The sequence below is a fragment of the Melanotaenia boesemani genome, chromosome 5 (genome assembly GCF_017639745.1).
Source record: "Melanotaenia boesemani isolate fMelBoe1 chromosome 5, fMelBoe1.pri, whole genome shotgun sequence".
NCBI classification, from domain to species: Eukaryota; Metazoa; Chordata; class Actinopteri; order Atheriniformes; family Melanotaeniidae; genus Melanotaenia; species Melanotaenia boesemani.
Window position 1 is genome coordinate 21,695,957 of NC_055686.1, and position 21,790 is coordinate 21,717,746.

General features: G+C 38.3%; 1 protein-coding gene across 3 annotated transcripts in view; it reads left to right on the plus strand.

Annotated features, from left to right (window-relative positions):
• Positions 1–21,790, plus strand: part of arap2 (ArfGAP with RhoGAP domain, ankyrin repeat and PH domain 2) — a 134,675-nt gene that overhangs the window by 106,534 nt on the left and 6,351 nt on the right. For 2 of the 3 annotated variants that reach the window (XM_041986600.1, XM_041986599.1), the window contains exons 19-29: positions 2,799–2,862; positions 3,398–3,564; positions 4,007–4,219; positions 4,410–4,515; positions 6,243–6,390; positions 8,615–8,692; positions 13,025–13,099; positions 13,564–13,681; positions 16,814–16,942; positions 17,623–17,756; positions 18,705–18,787. In XM_041986600.1, coding sequence (XP_041842534.1) covers positions 2,799–2,862; positions 3,398–3,564; positions 4,007–4,219; positions 4,410–4,515; positions 6,243–6,390; positions 8,615–8,692; positions 13,025–13,099; positions 13,564–13,681; positions 16,814–16,942; positions 17,623–17,756; positions 18,705–18,787 — 1,315 coding nt within the window. The remainder of the gene's footprint in view (positions 1–2,798; positions 2,863–3,397; positions 3,565–4,006; positions 4,220–4,409; positions 4,516–6,242; positions 6,391–8,614; positions 8,693–13,024; positions 13,100–13,563; positions 13,682–16,813; positions 16,943–17,622; positions 17,757–18,704; positions 18,788–21,790) is intronic. The other variant, XM_041986598.1, reaches the window with a different exon arrangement.

The following is a 21,790-nucleotide window of genomic DNA, read 5'->3' on the forward strand; positions in this document are numbered from 1 at the left end:
TATCAGTTGGCATGTTTACCATTTTGTTGTAAAGCAAAACACCCACAAATGTCAAGGCTTGAGTTTTTTGTAGATAATTAAACAACTAGTTATACTGGTTCCATCAATCTCATAAAATCAGTTTAAGGTAGAGTCCCTCATCTTCTCTGTATTTTTCATCTTTCTATCTGCTACTTGAGAACAACCAGTGCTTGAGCGTGATGAAAGCGCCAGATGTTGTTGCTAGGAGATTTGAGCAGAGCCTCGTCTCTTTTTTTGTACTTTCTCTGTTGTGTGTGATTGTTGCCATGATCCAAGCAGCTGTTTGAAGCCCCCGAAGAGATTATGGCAGAACTTTTGAGTCCCCCAGCACAGCTCTTCTGTATCTTGCTCTCTCATTCCGATTTCAAGAGATTTGATTGTACAGATTTAGTTTTTTATTTATATATTTATTTATTTTTATGTGCACAAAACAGCCAGCAAAGCAATGTTGTTTATTTGCAGTTAGACCTTTTATGTAAGGATTGAGGACAAATAACACTATTATTTTATGCCCCACTTTCCTCTCCTGTTCAATCTGCCATCAATGGGACTGGGGCACAAAGCCTGAATTCATGTTGCCCATTACAACATGGAAACACCATTAAACCCACTGGAGTGCATTTGGCAATTTCCATTACTGTACTGCTGTTCTCTCACCTTACCCCCACCACCACCACGCACACACACACTGTATATCTGCACCTTTTAGAAGCCTTGTCAAGTGCAAACTCAAACAGACTCCACATTAAAAACATCTCAGTAGTACATTAGAATAGCATTGTTTGTCTTGCTACAAAAGCACTTATCAAAAGATGTGCTGCATTAAAGCATGGCCATGCTTTCCTTTGTGGCCGTTGTTATTTAAATGTGTTCACCAGCACCAGTTTTTGAAGTCCATCTAGGTTCTGCTGACCAATTTGTAACCTTGGGAACTAAACAGGGAGATTATCCATGTGGCCAAGTGGTTTACTGAAGGCAATGGTGGAAATCATGACTGGATCTGAGCAATTTTTACACTCGTCTAATAGTGATGGTTTTTTTTTTGTTTGTAGCTACCAAATTTAGTACAAAGAAGGGCAACATGTGAGCAAGTGAGGGGAACAAAGCCAACCAAGTTGCAGTGATTTGGGCTGGGAGCTACAGAGGAGCTACTTTAGCACAAGCAGCTAAAAAAAAAATGCAGCGATAGAGGGTGGTACAACTGTTAACAAGCTTATTCTGGTCTCAGTTCACCACTAAAAGCTAAAATATGTAGCGTTGACAGCTCTTTCCTCAGGATAAGTCTGTCTACTGTACTGTAAGATTTAATCAGACAAGATTTGAGGAACCTAACAAACAGTTTAACAACAAATCCAAAACTCTCCAGGTCTCAGTTCAGCTGATTATCTGTGGAATGAGCTTGATGGATAAATTTTTTCCATTGTGTCTCCATTGTGTCAGACCAAAAGGACCTCATGTATGTATACCTCTCCCCATGCAGAATACAGGGATTAGATCAGGTTGGGTAACACTGTGTGGATCCTAGATGACATGTAATTAACTACTTGAGTAAATATCTCTGTGTTATACAGAGCACTGATCACGTCTGACTTTTGAAAATAAAAATTTGTCCTTCTTGTGTCACCAGAAGATATTTGAACATCTATTTGAGCAAGAACACCTGAGGGTGTCCCAGAATGCCTAGTGTTGCTAACTGAGCCGATGGTCCCTGTGGGTTGTTGGATGGGGTTTTTGTGCTTTGGGGTTACTTCACAGATACCATGCGATCCCTTAAGATCAGTACCTGTGGGAGTTTGGAGGCCATGGTCACAATATAAGCAGTGTTACTCATTTTAAAAGTGTCACTGAATTTAATCCCTATGGCTGATTGACAGAAGTTTACACAAGTTAAAAATCTGTGGACAAATCCTAACTTTATGCTCATGACTTGACTATTTTGTGATCAGAATGAGGGTTTGGGTTTTACCATACCCCTTTCAGAAGCTGTGAAATCCATCCTTTACCCAAGGCATCTTTTCTGAGACTTGTTAAACAAATCCATATTGATAAATCCAGCACGGAAGGTATTCTGTAATTAATTATTTTTTAATGACCGACTGACATTCTTGTGTAATTGTTGTTGACCACTGAGAGGCCGTGATATGAGTTTGCAGACAAATGTGTGCATTTATGTTTCAGCTGTTATTTTACACACATTGCACATTGTAACCATTTTTCTCTCTTTATAGAGTTATTAGAATTATATGAATGTAGTATTTGAATGTCGTAAAGGGACCATTGACTCACACTTCTTTCATTCCCTACCAGCCAATTTGATACTAAAACTATGACCTGACTTCTTTTATATGTCCCTATGCTGCCATCAACTTATAGATCTAGAAAGAAATGCCGTTAAGGAAAACTTTTATCTTTAAATTCTTGGATAAATAAAGGACAAATAAAATGGAAAAAATGGGTAAAGATAGGATTAAAAAAATTAAGGCTGGAAAATGTATGTCTAGAAGTATTGTTATGTGTTATTTGAATAACCAAACAATTGATGTATACTGCAAACCCTTAAGTTACAACTTCTAAATGCATCCACTTCCAAGTTTAATTGTGAAGTTTTAAATTATTTTTTTGATATCAAACAGCTGCAAATACTAAACCATCCTGTTCACACTACTTTGCATCAGCAGCATATGTTGCACACAGCTTCAAAGCCTACAATTTTATTGCAACTACAATTACTACAAGATTATTAAAGCTACATCTTCCTGTTTTTTTTCCCTCCACAGCTGTCTCCACACATACTAAGGGCGAGGACAAGATCCAAGTCCTGCTGATGGTGGGGTGTGGAAGGTATGACTTATGAGAAAAAAAGAGGGGGATATATTTGCTAATTGGAATTATTTGTGATACAGCAGCAAGATATTCATGAGGCAGTGCTGTTGGCTTTGACTTTACCTTTTGTCTTGTTAGTCCTGATGCATTTCACCTACTGTAGCCATCCGCGATAATTAAAGCCCAGCCAGACTGCCTGCCAGAGTTAGAGAGAAGGTGTTAGTCGGCAGCACACAGCGACTCTCGCACAAGCTGAGAATTTTAGGCTCCTTTTTAGAGTAATACAACAACACTTTGTGCATACTCTGCTAATTGCTGTTTGTTTGTGAGTTTTTGATCAAACCTCGTGGGAAACAGCAGTTGTTTATAGATGCAAGCTCTGTTGAGGCACGTTTGGAGTCCTTTAATCATGTTGGCTGTTTATTTAATGATTTAGAAGTGTTTTCCAAATATAAGAACTCCAGGTGTAAGAACACGAAGCTCAATCCTGTAACTGGATTTTATTTCCTTGTCTTTTTTTAACCAGTGTCCATTTCCTTTATCTTTTTTTAAGCAGAACAGTTTACATTCATGGCTTCAACAAGATGGACTTTTGTCTGTGGCACTCCGCCATCACACTAGCTGCAGGGACAGACGGAAAAGCACTCAGCAACCAACAGCTGACTAAAAACGGGGTCCCTATTATTGTCGACAGCTGCATTGCTTTTGTCACCCAGTATGGTGAGTTTGAACACATATATCTGCAGAGAAAAAAAAGTTATAAAAAATAAGTTCTGCATGAGTAATATTCACATTTCCCCTTGAGGAGGTGATTCATCCGGTACACTGCGTTGAGATGAGAATGTCATACTTTCTAATGTTGTCTGGCACAAAGCAGTAACATTACACTGTCTCATTTCACCACATTTTTAGAAATGTAGAAAATGCTGTCCAACTTTTCATTTCCTTGTGACTATATGAATGCTCCCTAGAAAATATAAACACACAATACATATTACAGTAAGTTTAGCCTTGGCAGCTCCAAAAACAGCTCCATACACCAACACTTTGATTCTGCTGTAGTTGACCTTAGTCATAGTCTCTTACCTTAAAAACATGCAAAAATCACAGACATCTTTAGCTATTTTCTTATTTAATTATCACCTCCTGACATTGTGCTCAGGGTTGTGCCAGGAGGGGGTCTACCAGAGGCGTGGGGACTCTGCTCGAGTGTCTGCCCTCCTAGAGGAATTCACCCGCGATGCCCGAAATGTCAAGCTGAGGGAGAAGGAGCACCATCTCGAGGATGTGACGGACACCTTGAAGAGGTTCTTATCCCAGGCAGAGGATGCACTGCTGACCAAGGAGCTCTATCCATTCTGGGTGTCAGCTCTGGGTATGTGAGGTGTCGCTTTGGGATGGAGACTGTCGAACATTTTTAATGGAATGACATCACAGAAAATATTTCAATGTTTGGATAACACAAAAATCCACTTTTATTGTGTAGCTTTTGTTCACTAGTTTTTAAATTTATTATATAATTAAATGTATTTTTTTCCCTATATTTATCATGTCTGGTTTTGCAGATGAGAAGGACAAGAGGCAAAGAGTGAAGAAGTACTCTACTTTTATAGAGAGTTTGCCGAAGATCAACAGATCAACCCTTAATGCGCTGCTTCAACATCTGTACAGGTATTCACACAGAAAGCTAAAGCTGAAAGCGAGAGCTGAAATTAGCTCTCCTGTTACACTGTCTGACCTCCAGGTGAACTTGCTGGTGCGCCCACTCCTGGAAAAATTGGCAACAGTTTAATTTTAATTTAAACTTGTGAATAATCTTCTACACTGTGCACTGATGGAATTGGCTGTATAGCCCTTCCCAGATTAAAGGGCAACAATTGCTTCTCTAGGACGATTGCAGATTTCTTTCCTTCTTATCATTGAGTTAACACACAGTTATGATCTCTAGATCAGAAAACGGACCCAAAATTCTGCTCTTATTGAGCTGGTTACACTATTGAAGCTCAATTCATCAATTGCATTTGATCATCAGCGCCGGGCTGCTACTTAACCTCTTGATTCCTGTGGAAGCAGTAAAGATGTACTCAGTTATTAACACACTGCTTCTTTATTTTGACCTAATTTTTGTTAAATGGATTATTATACAGCATTGTGTCTTGTTTGTTAGCTGAGGTTAAAGACCTGGTAGGAATGAGATCATTTTTTTTGTGTACTGACGTGTAAAAGCTTAGAACTGAATGAGAATATTTTCTACTTAAATGTGTCTAACAGTCATTTAATAGTTCATTGCATAGCTTGTTTTCTCAACAATGTAGAACTAAAATACATTTAATGTGATTTAATTACAAACTTTTGGAGCAATCGACAGAAAACCCATTCATAGCTCTTAAAATGTCACATGACCTGTCTGGTTTGTCTTATTGTTCTCTACTGACCCAGACACTGGTTGTACAGTTGTAGCTCGACTGATGCAAATTAAACAAGTAGGAAAACTCAACCTCACCATGAGACAGCCCTTAGCTTGCAATGTCACCCACTGATCACCATGGTGCCTCTTCTCTTCTAATAAATGATTCACTTTCTGATTTCATTTTGTTGACTCTTTACTAACCAATCTGGCGAGACAGTTTCCTCTTTCCTTTGTTATAAATTCAACCAAATACATATTGTGGCAAGTACTGCAAATAGAAAAATAATTTTGAACGATTGCTTCTCACTAAAGAAACAACATCTTTGGGTTAAAAATGATCTTTTTTTTTACGTGTTGTTTGTACCATTAGTTGGCATTTTCAGTGAAAGACAGATTGTGTGCCTCATTATTGAAACTTGAGCAATTTTCAAAGACATTTCTAAAGTTCTTGTTACAAGTGGGGCTATTTTTGTCTCTTTTCATAATATATTATGTGTGTCTTCTCCTTTATTTAATTAAAATGTTACATTTTCTGTCCTCATCTTAACATGTTCTGAACAATACGATTCATGTGTCGAAGTTTGTGGTGATAAATATCAGAGAAAGTTGACATCAGAGACTGGATCTGGTCCTGCTGCAGAATCACAGCACAAAGCTATTAGCTCTACGTCTAATTGGATTAAGTAACAAATACTGTGCTGTCCTCATGTCTCTTTCACTGATGCTCACATTACACACCGGCTCCTTAGATACCTGCACTGAATGGTTTGATTTAGCTGTAATTTATATGGACTGTTTTAAGAAGACTTAATTGCCTCACTGCAGAGTTTGGCCTTAGGCCTAACATTTTATTCAATTCTGTGTGTTTGTACTGCTATGAGAGATTGAGAGAGCAACTGAGGAAAGGATGTGTGCTTCTGGTGTTGATCTGTGTGACTGTGTGCACGCATTCATGGCTTTCCTAATCATGTTTTCCTCTGTGACTCAGGATTCAGCAGTGTTCCCACCTCAACTGCATGCCGAGTGAAAAACTGGCCTCGGTCTTCTCCTCCTGCTTGTTCCAGACTCGAGGACAAACCCCAGAGGAAATTAGTGTGGTTCATGACCTAATCAGCAACTACATTACACTCTTCAGTGTGAGTCAAGAATATAGCGTCTTTTATTCTATGCCGTTACACAGCATCAATAACGATGAAAAACTGTTTCTGAGACATTGTGGAAGATGGCACAGTTGTATTTGGTTACTGAATGTGGGACTTTTTACTATCAGTTAAATAATGTCTTACTTTTTTATGGTCAAAGAAAAAAATAGCGTAATTAGTTTGGGAAAAAAAAAGCTTTTTGCAGCTTTTCTTTGTAAAGTATTGCTGCTTTGTGTCTTTGGCTGCAGTTATTAAGCATAAACCCGTCTGGTTTTCATGCCACTATCACACAGAAGTAAACTGCTTTTGATAAATGCATTTCATTAAAAAAAGCGCTTTTGTTTGGCAAAATCACAAAACACATAGATAAATTGTATATATTCGTGTACATTTTATATATGTAGGTACGATAAATAAGTCTTCTTTTTTTTATTATTATTTTTTTAGCTGACCTTGAGATTTCAAATTCTTGATCAACTCAAAGATTTAAAAAAATGATCCAGTCCTGCACCAGTGTTTAAATGCTTCCTCAAGCTCATGCTTGGCTGTTTGTCATCTTTCTAATGTGTGAATGCCCATGAAAAAAAACAAAATCTCAGTTGAGGATTTTTGCTGCAGCAGAGTGTTAAATTAAATAAGTCAACAAAAAGCCAAAAGTATTTAATTCATTTGAGGTTTTCTTGATAGATCTGCAGTAGAGCGTCACGATAATTGTCTTAATGATAATTATGATAATGAAGGAATAAGACGATGATGTTTATCATGTTGAATACACCTATGATTATATCAAGATCTGATCATCAAAAATTGAGATAACAAAAAACATTTTTTGATTACAAATAGTTTTTTCTAATTGATATTTTAACATTATCGACATTGCGAAAGCCAATAACTATAACTACTCATGTAGTGTGCAGAATTACTGCACCATGAAGTAGAAGAAAGTAAACAAGCAGCACCTATACGGTGCTTTTCTAGTCACTTTCCGATCATCCAGAGCATTTTACACCACAGGCAAAATACAGCCATTCACACACTTTCTTATATAGCTTTTTATGCTTCGTACACACACTGGTAAACACATCAGGACAGTTTTGTCGGCCTGCCATAACTCCTGCGTCACAGCTGATGAAAGTCCACTGTCCAAAAGAAATCCATGAAGTGACCAGCAGTGCTTTTTCCCAATAATGTGTATAGAAAATAAAATAAATGCAGCACCCTGTCACAGCACTAAAACTTCATCCAATGGCTGCGGCTCAGTCTCAGTGGCAGATCTGTTTATTTTTTTCCAGCAAATAGAGGAAGGAAACTGCAGGAAATGTGTGAAATCAATCTTAACAACTGTCAGTCACAGTGATGAACAGAATATCCAGATAGTTACATATTTAAATCAAGCAGGGATAACTTTATTCTTATTTAAACCGTCGGGGGGAGCAGCGCTCCGTTTGCCAAATCTCCACAACAGTACATATTTCGTGGATGTGTTGGATGGATGGGGAGGGGTGCAGGATCAGCGTTACCCTTGGAGACCAGCCTTGCTTATGGGGTATGCAGCACAGAGTGGCTGCTGATTCCCAGTTGAACGCCTGGATCCCTCTTGTTAAAAACCTTAATAGGAGGAGCATTCTCTCCAAATCAGTTCGGGACGCCATCATTCGCATAACAAATAAACATTAAGCTCAGCCAATCATGAGCTCAATAGCAATGAATACACTAACTGTGACATAAAACGAGTGAGACGTCTCGCTAATTAAAGCACCGGTTCTGTGCTGGATGTCGTCGGCGGGGCCCATTATCAGGCCCAAACACACACGATGAGCTCCACAATCTTCTTCGCCATTCGTATGGCTCAAACAAAGCAAACTGTTCTCTGAAAACGATAATGATGTTAAAACGAACAAAAAAACATTGGAAAAAGAAATGTCACTTCCAACACTTTGGAAGAAGAGAGCCTTCACTTGGTGAAGACACTCAGCCAACTTTCTATGTAGAAATTAGTTTTAGAAGTGTGTGCTGAACGACCCACTACAGCGTGCACGACATGCTTGTTTTTTCCAGTCTATTCTGATGGTGAAGTGGTGAAATTAATATGACCATTGCAGAGTGCCTTTCGTGTTCTGTCAAGCAAGTTGATGTCTCTCAAATTTACTTTAGGTGATGAGAAAGTTGCTGCTGACTGAATAGTGATGTGTCTTTTTTTTTGTGGTATTTCCAACAGGTCAATGAGGACCAGGTGCAACAGATGGAGAGAGAGAATTGCTTCATCACACGCTGGAATGACAAGAAGGACACCACAGTAAGTCGACCTGCAAAGCCCGAATGGAAATGTGCATCCTGTTTGTGTGCGAGTGCGGTGTCTCACTCGCATCAACAAGCGAGTCGGGGACTCAAAGGTGGGATTTATTTGAAGAGGATTCCTGTTTATTCTGGCAGAAATGAAGGGGGAGGTAGAGAGAGCAAGAGAAAGTGGTTGAGGAAAAAAAGGTCCTTGTTCCTGTTAACCTTTTACAGCAGGTATTTTATGCCTGGATGCCGAGAAAACCACGTGGTTTAGATAACTGAGAGGGGGAAAAAATGAAATCACATGGTGCCGCTGTTGTTGAAATCTGGAATAAGTTGTTTACAGCGGCTTCTTTCTGCTTCTCTCTGCCTAGTCCACAGGCTTTCAGAGCATGTCTGCTGCTGTCAGGCATGAGGGTTAGTCAATGGAAAGCCAGTGCTGTTATAAAGCTGTCAGAGGGGAAACATGGGATGACATTCTGCTTATGAATGTAAATTTGAGGGTTTTCGGAGTTTTAAAATAGGAAAATCATTCACTTTTTCTTAAGAGCTGTCAAATGATTAAAATTTTTAGTCAGATTAATCACAGCTTACAAATTGATTAATAATGATTAATCACCATTTGCAACTATGCCTGTAATATGTCCATTTTTTCGGTATTGTATCAATAGAAAATGCAAAACGCCCTGCTCTGATTTGTATTTTAGAGCCTGTTCATAATGTATTTCGCCACATGGACCTTAAATGATCTGTGTCTCCAACATCTGCACAGCACTAATGACTTAGAGAAAACGTCCCCTTTGCTTTCTTTTGCTGTTTCGCTCTCACCAGATATCTGAATCTGATCTATCTTCATAGATGTGTGCATGGCGTTACATTTTTAGCTGTTTTACTAGCAAACACCGTCAATACTGAAAAGTTATAGGCAAACCATCTCTAACTGAAATAGAATGCTGTTGAGCTTCAGGTGACAGTGACATGGGTCTGATTGACATGAGGCTGTTAAATTTAGCTTACTATTGTCAGCTCGTCCAAAAACAATACTTTTGGGTAAATGTGTGCCAGTGTGAACCATGAGCCACAATAAACAGACGCAACAAGAGAGATGGGGCTAGCGACAGCAAACACAGTCAGCTGATCGACAGTCGTCATGATTCACAATAGGAGAGAGACAACCAGAGCGGTCATGTTTGTGCAAAACTACGTTTAAAGTTTTTGTTGTTGTTGTTTTTTTTTTCTTGGAAAAGTGTGGGTATTGCACCCTCTCATTAGAAAAAGTGTGGGTGTTAAAACATCCTTATCTCCCACCAGTGTAACGCCCTGAATTCCATACATAAAGCAAGCCGACTCACCTTGTTCCATGTTGCCTCTAGACTCCTCCATGTTTCACTGTCATTAATGACGGATGCTATACATGCGTTAAAAATTTTAACAGAATAAATTGCATTAATTAGTTACCACCATTATTTTTAACAGCCTTATATTTTTCCATTTAAAAACAATTACTTACAAATATTTCAAGTGAGCATTGAGATTATTCAGAGTTGTTAGCTCTATCTTTGGGCTAATATTTTAGCAAAGAAAACAGTTGATGTCAATCACGATCACTCCCTTTTCTTGCCAAAGCAACTGTTAGACACTGTGTCTGCCGAGGATGGTGAGCACCAAATTAAGAGCAGTCATGGAAAGCACTCATTTATAAGTGGAAATTAAAAGCTGTGAACTAAAATGTTATTTATATTTATCCATTTAGCCAAAGAACTGTCTCCTGGTACTTTAGCTCTTGGTGTCTGAAAAGATGGGGAAAAAAAATTATATATATATATGAGTTAATTTCCCACCCACAGGTTTAGAAAGGTTGTGTTGCAGTGATTATGTGTGTGTTCATTTTATTCATAGTGGTGTCTGAGGTTTATATAAGCCATCATTTAAAACAGAACTTCAGTGGTCTTTTTGTTATTCATTGGGCTGCTGGAAAATTTCCTCCAGATTTTTAGGTTTAGTATGTTAATAAAAGAACAATATGACACATTTTCACTTGTAGACATTATGGAGGATGTTAAATTTTAAATGAAATGTCCTCATTTTACTTGAGAGTCTTTCATTTTTAATTTTGTATTTATTAGAGATAAAAACTAAATAAACAAGCAGTTCTTCTGGAATGATACTGCAAAAAATAAATGAACAAAGTCATGCTACTCTGGTAGGAGCTGTAAGATCCTTTGTGTAAAAAATGAACTGGAAATATAGCAGAATCATTCAGGTAAACTTAAAAAAAAGAAAAAAAGTTTAGATTTTTTTTAACCACTTTCTTTGTATTGTACATGATTATATTTGACCCCATCTTGCACTTTATTTTTAAAACCTAACTAGAAAAAGCCAGCTGTTTCCCTCCTAACTGTTTGTCTCATTAAAATGTTTTTATGGCAACAAAAGACTCCCTCACTTACTTTTAAGACCAAATGTTGGCAACCTTACTTTTTTTTTCTACCTGGATTTAATTTTCAGTGATTGTGCATAACAGGATTTCCAGTGCTCTGTCAATCGTAAAAAGGACATAAATGCCAGTTTCCATGGTAATCCATGAAAAGAGCTATTAACAACTTTCACTCAAAACCACATATATAAATGCTGTTGTGGCTACAGGGGAACAGTTAAGGAGTCATGTGCAAAAGCTCATGCTGATCCTTTTGCTGCTGTTTAAATATTTAGCCTGGACCAGTGAACAAGTGGACCATCAGGCTGACACATCCAGCTATTTTTAACAATTCAGCCCAGATAGGAGTTAAAGTAATAGGATGATGCCTTTGCTGAACAAATGGCTCCTGGGTCTTTACTTGAACACCGAGACATAGTGCTTTTGACATTTACCTTGCAGGTGAAGGTTCTGACCTCGTCTGTTTCCTTATAAAGGTGCAGAAAGGCACGAAGGGAGCCATGCTCAAGATGGCTAGGCTTACAGTAAGGGAGTAAGTGAATCAGTGACATAATGAGGTGCAAGGCAGTGTCATGCCTTCTAAGTTCGAGCTGGTACTTTAAAATCGATCGTTGCATTTACAGCCTGGGCCTGGATGGCTTTAATTAGAAAGATTAGAAAAGCCTTGATTCTCCTTGGCTCTCTTTTTCTTCCCTGTACTTTCCTGTTTGTTAAGTGGTTCTGGTCCTTCTCTCATCACACACCAGTGAAAGGAAGGAGGACAAGTACAGAGCAAAGCAAGATGGCTCCATATCCATCTGTGGCATTTTCACAATTTCAGCTTTTTGCTCCATTGGTTTGAATGACTATAATTTCTGTCATTTTAGGGCCACAGGAGTCAGGAGGGGCCCCATCTATCACTCTCCCATTACATTTAATGGGAAAGTGTGTCCAAACTTATTACTGGTACTGTCGTTTGATGCAATACATTTGCTGACATCAAAATGATGTTTTGCATTCTTTCTTTGTTATTTCTTCACATCAGTTGTTCCACTTCACCCTTGCAGATGTCAACAGGAGCTTGCATGACTTGTGTATGAGAAAAGTTAAATCTGTTCCACATGTAAAAAAAACTGATTAACTTCATATTCATTAAACAGAGGTGCTCTGCTGTAATATTTAAGGTATGCACAAAAATTGTGGACTACAGAACTCTCCTCGGGTAAGGGGAGGAAAAAGTAGCCTTGCAAATCTGCACTCTTGGTAATAAATATGGATATGCCATCTGTGCAGGAAAAACAGGGATTGGAGTCAAGTTGAGCCTTTCCTTGAAATGTAAGAGCCCTGAGATTGGTTTACAAATTGCTTTCTCTATATACTTTCTAAATATAAACAAATAGCCAGAAAGCAGATATTAAATCAGTGCAGATTTTTTTAATGAATGGGGGGGGTGCAGTGGATGTATCACAGCTACAAGACAACAGTTTGAAATAAATAAATATTTCATTTTCTGTTGTACAAGACTGAGAAAAAGACTTGGCACCTTGACTCATCTCACCACGCCATAAGAGTGTTTGTCAGTTGTGTTTTTGAAATATTCTCAAACTGACAGCAAACTTGAAATTAACACATGTGGAAAGTGAAACATTCATCCTGCGCTCCCACTTCTTCCTGTGTGTCTCTCACACATGTCTGCTTCATTTAGCCAGGTTTTGCATTCCATTAACACTACCGGGTTTCATTTGCCTCATATCTCTTAAAAAAAATTTAAAAAAAAGTCAGGTTTCCAAAATTCCTCTTACAAATTCTCTCACTTACCTCCATTTACAGTCTCACCACACAGGAGCTTAAATTTTAAGGAAATTATTCAAATACATCCTGCTCTTCGGTTTTCATCCAACTGTTTTTTTTTTTTTGTTTGTTTCATTCCAGTTCTGTCCAGCTGGGGATTTGATTTTCGAGGTTTACCTGGAAAAAAAAGAGCCAGAGCAGTGCTGCTTAATAAAGGTGAGGCTGTGTGATTTCTTTGTCCTGTTAGTAAGGTGAAATAAGAGAGAAAGCGGAGATAGAGGTGGGGGGGAGCAGGAGGAGGGAGGGTAGATCCAGAGTGGTAGAGGTTGATGGAATAGGGCACAGACATCTGTGGTTTAACCTGATGGGATTACAACTACAGAAATTAATCATAAGCAAACTAATCAAAAAATCTGTTTAAATTGTGTGAGTAATTGCATTTTCCAAGGGTTGTAGGCTGCTGCTGGTTAGAGACTCTTCATATGGCAGCAATGCCAGAGGGGGTCAGAATTAAAACGGAGCGCTCAGCAGCACAGTTTGACCTTAATTCCTAAATGTCTTTTTCTTGTAGAAAGATAGCATATTTTCTATTTTTCAGTCTTGTAGACTAAAATCTTCATTTAGAGATACAGGATGTGCTCACTGTGTTTGTTAGTTACTTTTATATTTTGCTTGTGCAGGTCTCTCCCAGTATGCGGCCCTCAGAGCTTGCAGAATCTGCGCTGAGTATGAAGAATGTCACTTTTAAAGCTGATGACTTCTGGACCACCTTTGAAGTTATTGAAAATGGAGAACTGGGTATGAAGGATTTTCTGGTCCCCTCCGGTCTGCATCATGTAACACTGATTCATCCTCATTCATTCTTCCCTCTCAGAAAGTGATGATTGACTGACTTCACCACTTCTAACCCTGGTTAGAGGGTATCTTGTAGGGATGCAGGTATTAGTCGATGCTTTCCAAGGGATTTCATGTTCAGTCTTTGAGACTGTAATGTGATTATCAGGATAAAAGAACTGGAAAGAGGTAATTCTGCTCCAGAAATTATGCTGTTCAATCATAGAGCTAAAAAAAAAGAAACTATCTATGCCGTGGCCTCTCTGTTGAGCATTTTTCCACCTTGATATTTTAATATAACACTACTTTCCATCTGAAGTTGGAAGTCAACATTTCCAAGTTTCATATGGGAAAAATCCACTGTAACGCTCCCTGAAATCTGATTTCCTCCTTGAAAAGTCAGAACCTGTTCAGCCCCGACGTCCTGCACATAAAAGTTGTAGTAATTTCCATAATAAACTGATAATGAGCTTTTCTATCAGTGTGTGTTCCATTAAATCAGTCATACACATAGTTTTGTGGAAATTCTATCTAAGAACACATTTCTATGGCAAAACACATAGTCATCAACTTGTTTTTGTAAGTTATAACCAGCCTGATCAGCGAGTAAATCTGGCTGTTTTACCAGCTTGAAACAGGAAGGTGAACTTGGAGGTGATGTCATTCCCGTGTCCAAGTATAAAACCTTTAAGGTCAACTGAAACGCTGCAACAGGTCCCCTGCAATCTAATGTCTGAAAGGAGGTATTGTTTGTTAAAGTGTTGGGTACAGATGGAAGCCACTGTTGGACAGAAAATATTAGAAACAATTCATCGGAGACCTTGACAACCTTTTACTGAAGAAACCAGACAGGTCTGCCTTATTTCTTGATCCAGGTCTTCAGCAAACTCAACATGTAGCTTAAAGGTTATTGTTTCCAACAATGAAGGAAATTTTAAAAGTGTTATTGCACAGATAGTGAAAGCATAGCGAAACCAGTCAGGAGGCTTATGCTAGCAGCTAACAATAAAGAAGAGTCAGAAAAGGAAACAGATAATGAACAGATGAGTAACAGCTGATGCTTTGCTTCCATTAGTGAAGCTTAGGAGGCCACATGAGTAAATATAAAAGTGATCAACCATGTGTTAGCATGTAAACCTTGAGTTCATTTTGAGGGTCTGTTATTGGTCAGTATGAGCATTTTCCCTGTGTTAGTAAAGCTCTGAGGTTAACACTAGGTCAACACAAAAAACAAAATTTTCATAATGAACTCATACTAACAGTAAGATGTTCATTCAGAGCTGTTTTTCCACAACTGTAATTACTTGTAGTATTAATTATTGCCAGCTCTTGTTGTTTCGCTGCCTCCTCTGTACACATGAATAAGACACCCCGCTCCATTGTCATGCAGTTTAATCAAAACTGATTTTTTTTTTTTTTTTTTTTGTAAAGGGCAACATGTTTTTCTGCACCTCAGATAAGTCGGCTTTTACAATAACACTCCACTAATTACCACTGTTTAGAATCCACCTGGTGAAATTAATCAAGGAGAAAAGAATCTGTGGTAACAAATAGCTTCTGTTTATGCTAGATTGAGAGGTCAGGAAGCCATTTTGTTCTGTAACTAAAGGACAGCATACAAAGAAAATGTCTCAGTCTGTAGTCTTTCTGATCATTGTGTTTATGCCCATTTAACTCATAAATGAATTGAATATAATGTGCTTGGTATGGTGCTTTTAAGTTTACTACTTTTTCCCTGAACAGTTGTCATCACTTTTTACAAAAGGCTGTAATGCCACTGAATGCATCATATACCATCACACACCTGTTGTACTGGAACAGTTTTCTTTGCTCTAAACACCTTACTTTGATTTGCTGTATATCCAGTTGACTTCACATCACCGTTATAGTGGCTATTCTCATATGATCACTTCCTCTCATCCATGGATCTCGTGATTAGAAGATTATACTATCTCTGTAATGAACCAGTGTCTGGGAACGTGGCAGCACATTGAGAAATTATCCAAGCATCATTGGTTTGATGATATGCACATTAATTAATTATCTTTGCCATCATATGTCATGGATTACCTTCATCTTTTTTGCATGAGCAACCTAGAAAGCTGACCCACCTCATCTTGCATTAATACGCACCAACAGCTCCTCATGTCTCACACATCTGCATTTGATCATTGAAGAGGCAAGCGAGAGGGAAGTCAGATTTGTCATGAAGCTGTCCCTGTGCACTTTTCATCAGTTCACTGAGAGTTTACACCTCGCTCTTATGTTTGTTTTCCTCGTCACAGAGTTTCAGAGGACACGCTGTCCTCTTCTAAAAGTAAAGGTGTGTTGAATAATGAATATATTTGCTGACGGTTCAGTAAATTTTCCATGGCAAAACAATATGTCAGTGGAAGAGTAAACACTCAAGCTATTTTGAAGGCTCAAGCGTGACAGGTTTTACTTTTAAAACCATAAAGAAGGGAGGGAACGTGCTTTAATTAGTCATTTTGGAGGATAGCTCCAGATAAACACTGTTATTGAGGACAGTAGGCAGAAAAGGGGAGCTAATATTTGTTGGGAAATGAGGAACTAATTCCGTGGCCGGGGTCTGCAGAGATTCCAGAGAGAAGATAAGCCGGCTGTTATTAATAAGTTATGCCATTGTGGCTTCTTTTTTTTTTTTTTTTACCTCCTTCGGTTATGAAAAACATGGGAGTGTAGAGATGGAAGCGTCGGAGCAGGGGTGGTGGTACACAAATTATCTGCTTTTTTTGGCTGACAGCATGCACCCTGTTCGCCAATTAGGAAGAGATAATAGGTCTATTTTGCACATGAGTGTGTTTTTATAATCAGGTCTTGATATGCTGTAGATAATTTAAACTGCTCTATGATGAAGATGGGAGCCACAGCAACATAATTCGGTTATACGGTTAGCATGATTTAGTTGTGGGTTTTGTGATGTGAGGCTGTGGATTTGTTTCATTCTTGTAGAAATGATCACAAGCCAGAGGCTGTCTGCTTAGTTATTGACTTTTGGCTTCTTTGAGAACTACGGTTTCCTACTACATTTGCCTCATTAAATAATTTTCCTCCCTTGTTGATGCTTTTGAACAGAGCGACCGTTGCACCACAGTGAGAAGATTCTTGAGCAGGTGTTGGAGTGGAGTAGCTTGGAAAGCCCTAGCTCTGCTTTTCTTGTTCTAAAGAAGTTTGCATGGACCAGAAGAGCAGCTGATGGTAAAGGTCAAGTATGATCAAAAGTGCAAAACTATCACTAAATGTACATGTTTCTTTTATTATTCATTGTAGAATGACTATTATATTTTTCACTATTCTGTTGATTTGTTTTGTCTACATTAGTAACAGCCAACTTCTAGTTTAAACTATGAGCATGATTTAATCTTATGTTGTTATAAATTCCCATTGCCTTATTCTACTCTGGATCTGAATGCGCTCATATTAAAACTAACTATAACTTAAATAGATTTAAATAACAGGAAATTGTGTAATTGTTCAGGTATGACCAGATCTGTCTGCAAAAATTAGAAAAAAAGGGAATTGTCAAAATCCTGTTAACCTAAAGACACCAACACATCAGAAGCCTGACCTAAAACCAAAGTCAGGAGGAGTGTCCATCTGCCTTAACAAGTTGTGTGTGGAGAGGACAGGAAAGACAACAAGCATCATAACTGTCAGCCAGGGGTACCTGCTTACCTGCTGCTATCCCCCATGGATTATCGCAGCTTAGGCCTCTAAGCTAAAGAATTGGGTCATCAAATCCAGCCCAAGCTGTAGAGTTTCAATTTAATACTGTAAAAACATATAATGCAGAATTTACACTGTTAAACATAGCTCAACTTTTAAATAAAACTCCTTTTAATTAACCATGTTTTACAGTGCACTGTTTCAATATTTTCCACCAGACCGAAGGCAGTTTATAAAAGGCGATCACATGAAGTTCAGTGATGGATCCTCCAAACTTCTGTCGGGACACAGATTTCAGGACAAGTATGTTGTTCTACGTGCAGAGAAGCTTCTGCTCTACAGGGACATTAAAGTAAGTACTCGTTTGTAGTTTTGGCTTCACCTGCCGTCACATTTATAGTAAACACTTTTCACTGTGGGGGTTTTTTGTATGCAAACAGAAATCCTGTAGGGGAACAGAGAGTGGCAGACTTCCCAAGGGAATACTGAAGGTTATACCTGCTTAAGAAATCTGAAATTGGGTTACAGTGGGGCCTATTAGACCACAACCCAGCCAGCTTCTGTGACATGAAGTCTGCATTTCATCACCCTGGCGATCTGTGCTGCCATCCTATGTTTTTGCATTAGAGGAATAAAAAACATACTGATTGCAACAGGCTTTGTTCTCGTTTTTTCTAAGAAGAAAATAAATAAATAAAAGGAAAAGGAAGCATACAGTGTGTGCTTCAGAGACGACCAGCAAGACTGGGATCTCTGGAGGCTTTTTCTTCTCAGCATATTTCTGCAGTTGAATCATGGGATTCGTAAAGGACTGTGAAGAAGTGTTAATAATTGATGGAGGTGCAGTAAATCTGGCTGTAGGATGGGGAGATGTAGGTAGGAGGCATAATGGCTAAAGGTGGTGGTGGTGTGTGTGGAGGTGATACTTTCTCTGAAAGCTTTTCTAAGTATGAGGTTTGCTCAAGAATGTGGCTAATTTCTGCGTAAATACAAGGGAAATTAGAAGTCTTACTGGAATATAATTGATATTCCCTGGCCTCTGCAATTATTCTCAGGTCTGCATTTAGTGCAAATTATGTTGGATGAAACGGGGAATGGGTGGTGGGTTGTCATGTGTAGGTGTCAGAAGCAAGCCATAACTTTGATTTTGTTTGCTTTGTTCTCTTTACTTTGTTCTTTGTCAAATGGAAGATGTCGGTAATGATTCACACTGATTGTAATATTGTGATTTACTGTGATGCTAAAGAGAATTATTTGGCTATTTTATTTTACTTTAAAAAATTTTTTTTCCTTTTTTTAGAGTACCAAGGCAGAGAGAGCTGTCCAGTTGAAGACTGTGAAATGTTACATGGGCCTGAAGAAAAAGCTCAAGCCTCCCACCAAGTAAAGGGCACTCATATATATTATGAAACTATATAGGGATATATTAGTCTGCATAGATGCAATAAAACCACTTAAATTTCAATCTCAGCTGCACTTGTTGCATTATTAAATGTTTTCTGATTCACTTCTGCTGTTGATATAAATTGGTACAGATGCTGCAGCTACATTGTCAACATTATAATTGGCAAATGATGCTGTGCTTCTACTTTAAACAAGGTATAACAGAACAAAGAAACACGTTTCTGCAAATGCAAAAAAAGCAAATTAGCTTTATAAAAGTGCTGATTAAGAAACGTTAAGCTAACATGGAGGTCGACGACTCCCTGGACAGTGCTTCTTTAGATAATAAGGTATCGTTAGTTAGTTTACAGACTTTTACAGCTAAATAAAGCAATAAAAGAAGGACCAGTCTAATGGAAAAGTATCTGCAGTTCTTAAAAAATAGAAATCCATATGTAGAGTTTTTGCTTTCCTCTTGTACTTTGAGCTCCTCTTTAAGTGCACTTAATGTTCATTTGCTGCAATATGATCTGCTCCTATAACCGGAAAGGTCTTCACTGCTTCTTAGATATTACCACATCAGAGCTCTGTCATTAAAACAATGTTAACACTAATTTTACTCTGACTTCTCCCAGTTTTTAAATCACAGATGCAACCTTCTGTGCTAGTGTTGTCAGCCAGTAATTACCAACCAGTTTTAGTGGTCATTGGTGTCATTTCTGCTCCCTCCTCACATATTTTATGGAGCATTAAATCAAAGAAGTTTCTAATGTAGAATCATGCAACTCTGTTTCCAAATGGTTCACTACTGTTTGCAAAATATGAATGCGGTTATTTACAGATCCTTTAAAGTCTATATTTAAATGAAAATAGAGCATAGAAACATGTCAGATATTGGAAGTTTTTCTTTTTTCCTATTGTTTTTATTCAACACCAGCAACAATTTTCAAGAAAAGCTGGAACAGGGGTGAACAAAAAAGAATATTTTAGCATTTAACACAAGTATAGATCAAAGTGCTTTACAGAGCAAGACTTAAAAGAAACCAGTATGTGACACTAAAGAAAATAAAAAATGTAAAATAAAAACAAATATTAGATAAAATTAAAAAATACACTCAAAGCATAAAAAAGAGTAATATTTTAAAATGCATAAACACAGAAATGTGGGGATCTCACCACCTATGCCTGAAGTCTGGGCTTCTTTAGTTTTGTTTAAGTTAAAATGGCTAAAATATAAAAGACGGGGGAGGAAGCAAAAGAAAAATGGCTAAAAAGTTCAAACTTTCCTGGACCAAATATGTCATCTATGAATACAAGATCTGCCAATTAACAAGCAGGTTTTTCCTGTTTTTCACTGATTTTGTTAAATTACAATATTACGAAATACATGTTGATTTGATCATGGTGGTTCGGTATGAACTGAAATGAGGTTTTAGAAGCTGTTTAGAAGCTGATTTTGTGCATGTAATCACAATTAATCATTAAATCATCGCATTGGTTGTGGGGGTCACGAACACTACCGCATGTTGTCTCAATAAGTTTGAGAACCACTGATTTAGAGTCTAAAGTCATTGTTGCAGCTGACTCTGATCAACTTTAACCTGCAATCATTTTGTGCATGTAATTCCATCCTGCTTTCCTGTCTGCAGTCCACTCTAACTAATAATCATCTATGATAGTATGAGGTTAGATTATTAAAATCTGTAAAACATATACAGAGTTTGGAGCAGCATATGTTGCTATATAGTAGTTGTTTTTGTTTGTTATTTTACAACAGCATGGCTCTGCAAGAAGAGTCTCGCCTGTTGTCCAGACTTGTCCCCCGCTAAAAATATAACATAAAATTATTAGTGCCAAACATTTAGGAAACCAGCTTTTCTCCTACTGATAATAAACTGGGGACCATTTAGCAGCACCACTGTCCTTTTGAGCAAAGTTTTTCAAATTGTGCATGTGCTCAGCTGCTCCTGTGTCAGGTATTTGTCCCCAGTGATATATCATCCGTTTTCTCCACTCAGAATTTTGCATCCTGTGGGGAAAAGCAAAGCCACTCTTGACCTCATCTTATTTTTCACTGTAGCAAAATTGATTAAATGTAATTGCATTTTAACAAATACAAATTATTAAAGTCTCCCTCTGCAAACAGAAAACATTGCTGCCACTGTTTTATTTTAATGATCTTCTGTTATTGGAATTTATGACACATGCCAAAACTGCAGCAGTTCTTGTTGGTAAAACAAAAAGGAAATTTTTGAGAAGCCAAACCCTATATTTCACATTACCTAATTATAATTCCTCATAATTTTCCTCGTGTCGGGATTTGGAGTTAGGGGAAGTGTGAAAAATGAGAGCATAAAGCGGTTGTCTACATCACGCAGTCCTTTCAGGGAGTAGTGTACGAGAGGGAGGGACCGAAAGTGCGGATGCTGCAGTGTGGTATCATAGATGTGCTGTTGAGTGGGCTGTAGGAGAGGTGATGCAGTGGGTAAAGAAACAAAGACGGAGTGGTGAGGAGAATGGAGAGAGCCGAAGTGAGAGGGTTAGGAGAAGCAGCGCTTCAGTACCTCATTAGGCAGAGGTCTATCTGTGAGCAGCCTACTGCGGCGATGGATCTGCTGCCTTAACTCACAGGAGTGGTGCTCCAGGCTGCAGCCTCTCCATCTCTGCTCCATCTTTAGCTTTGCCCCCCCCCAACCCCCTCCCTTCACTATTCTGCTCTGTTTCACTTAGAGCTGTGAGTGTTTTCAGGGAAGAGGAAGGTGCTCTTTTCACCTTATATTGGTGGTGTGCAGTTTAATTTACCCTAAAACCAAATACATTTAAGTATTTATACACTTAAAAGCAAGCCGAGATTTTAATTGAAATACCTACATCATAACAGCATTGGTTAAATTCTCGCATTTGCAGGGCAACAGTTTAGAGGTTGAGCATCTAAATAGTACTTTAAGGCTTGTAGGTGAGCAGCATGTTCTCGTGTGTTGTACCGTTTGGCCCAGAGCATAT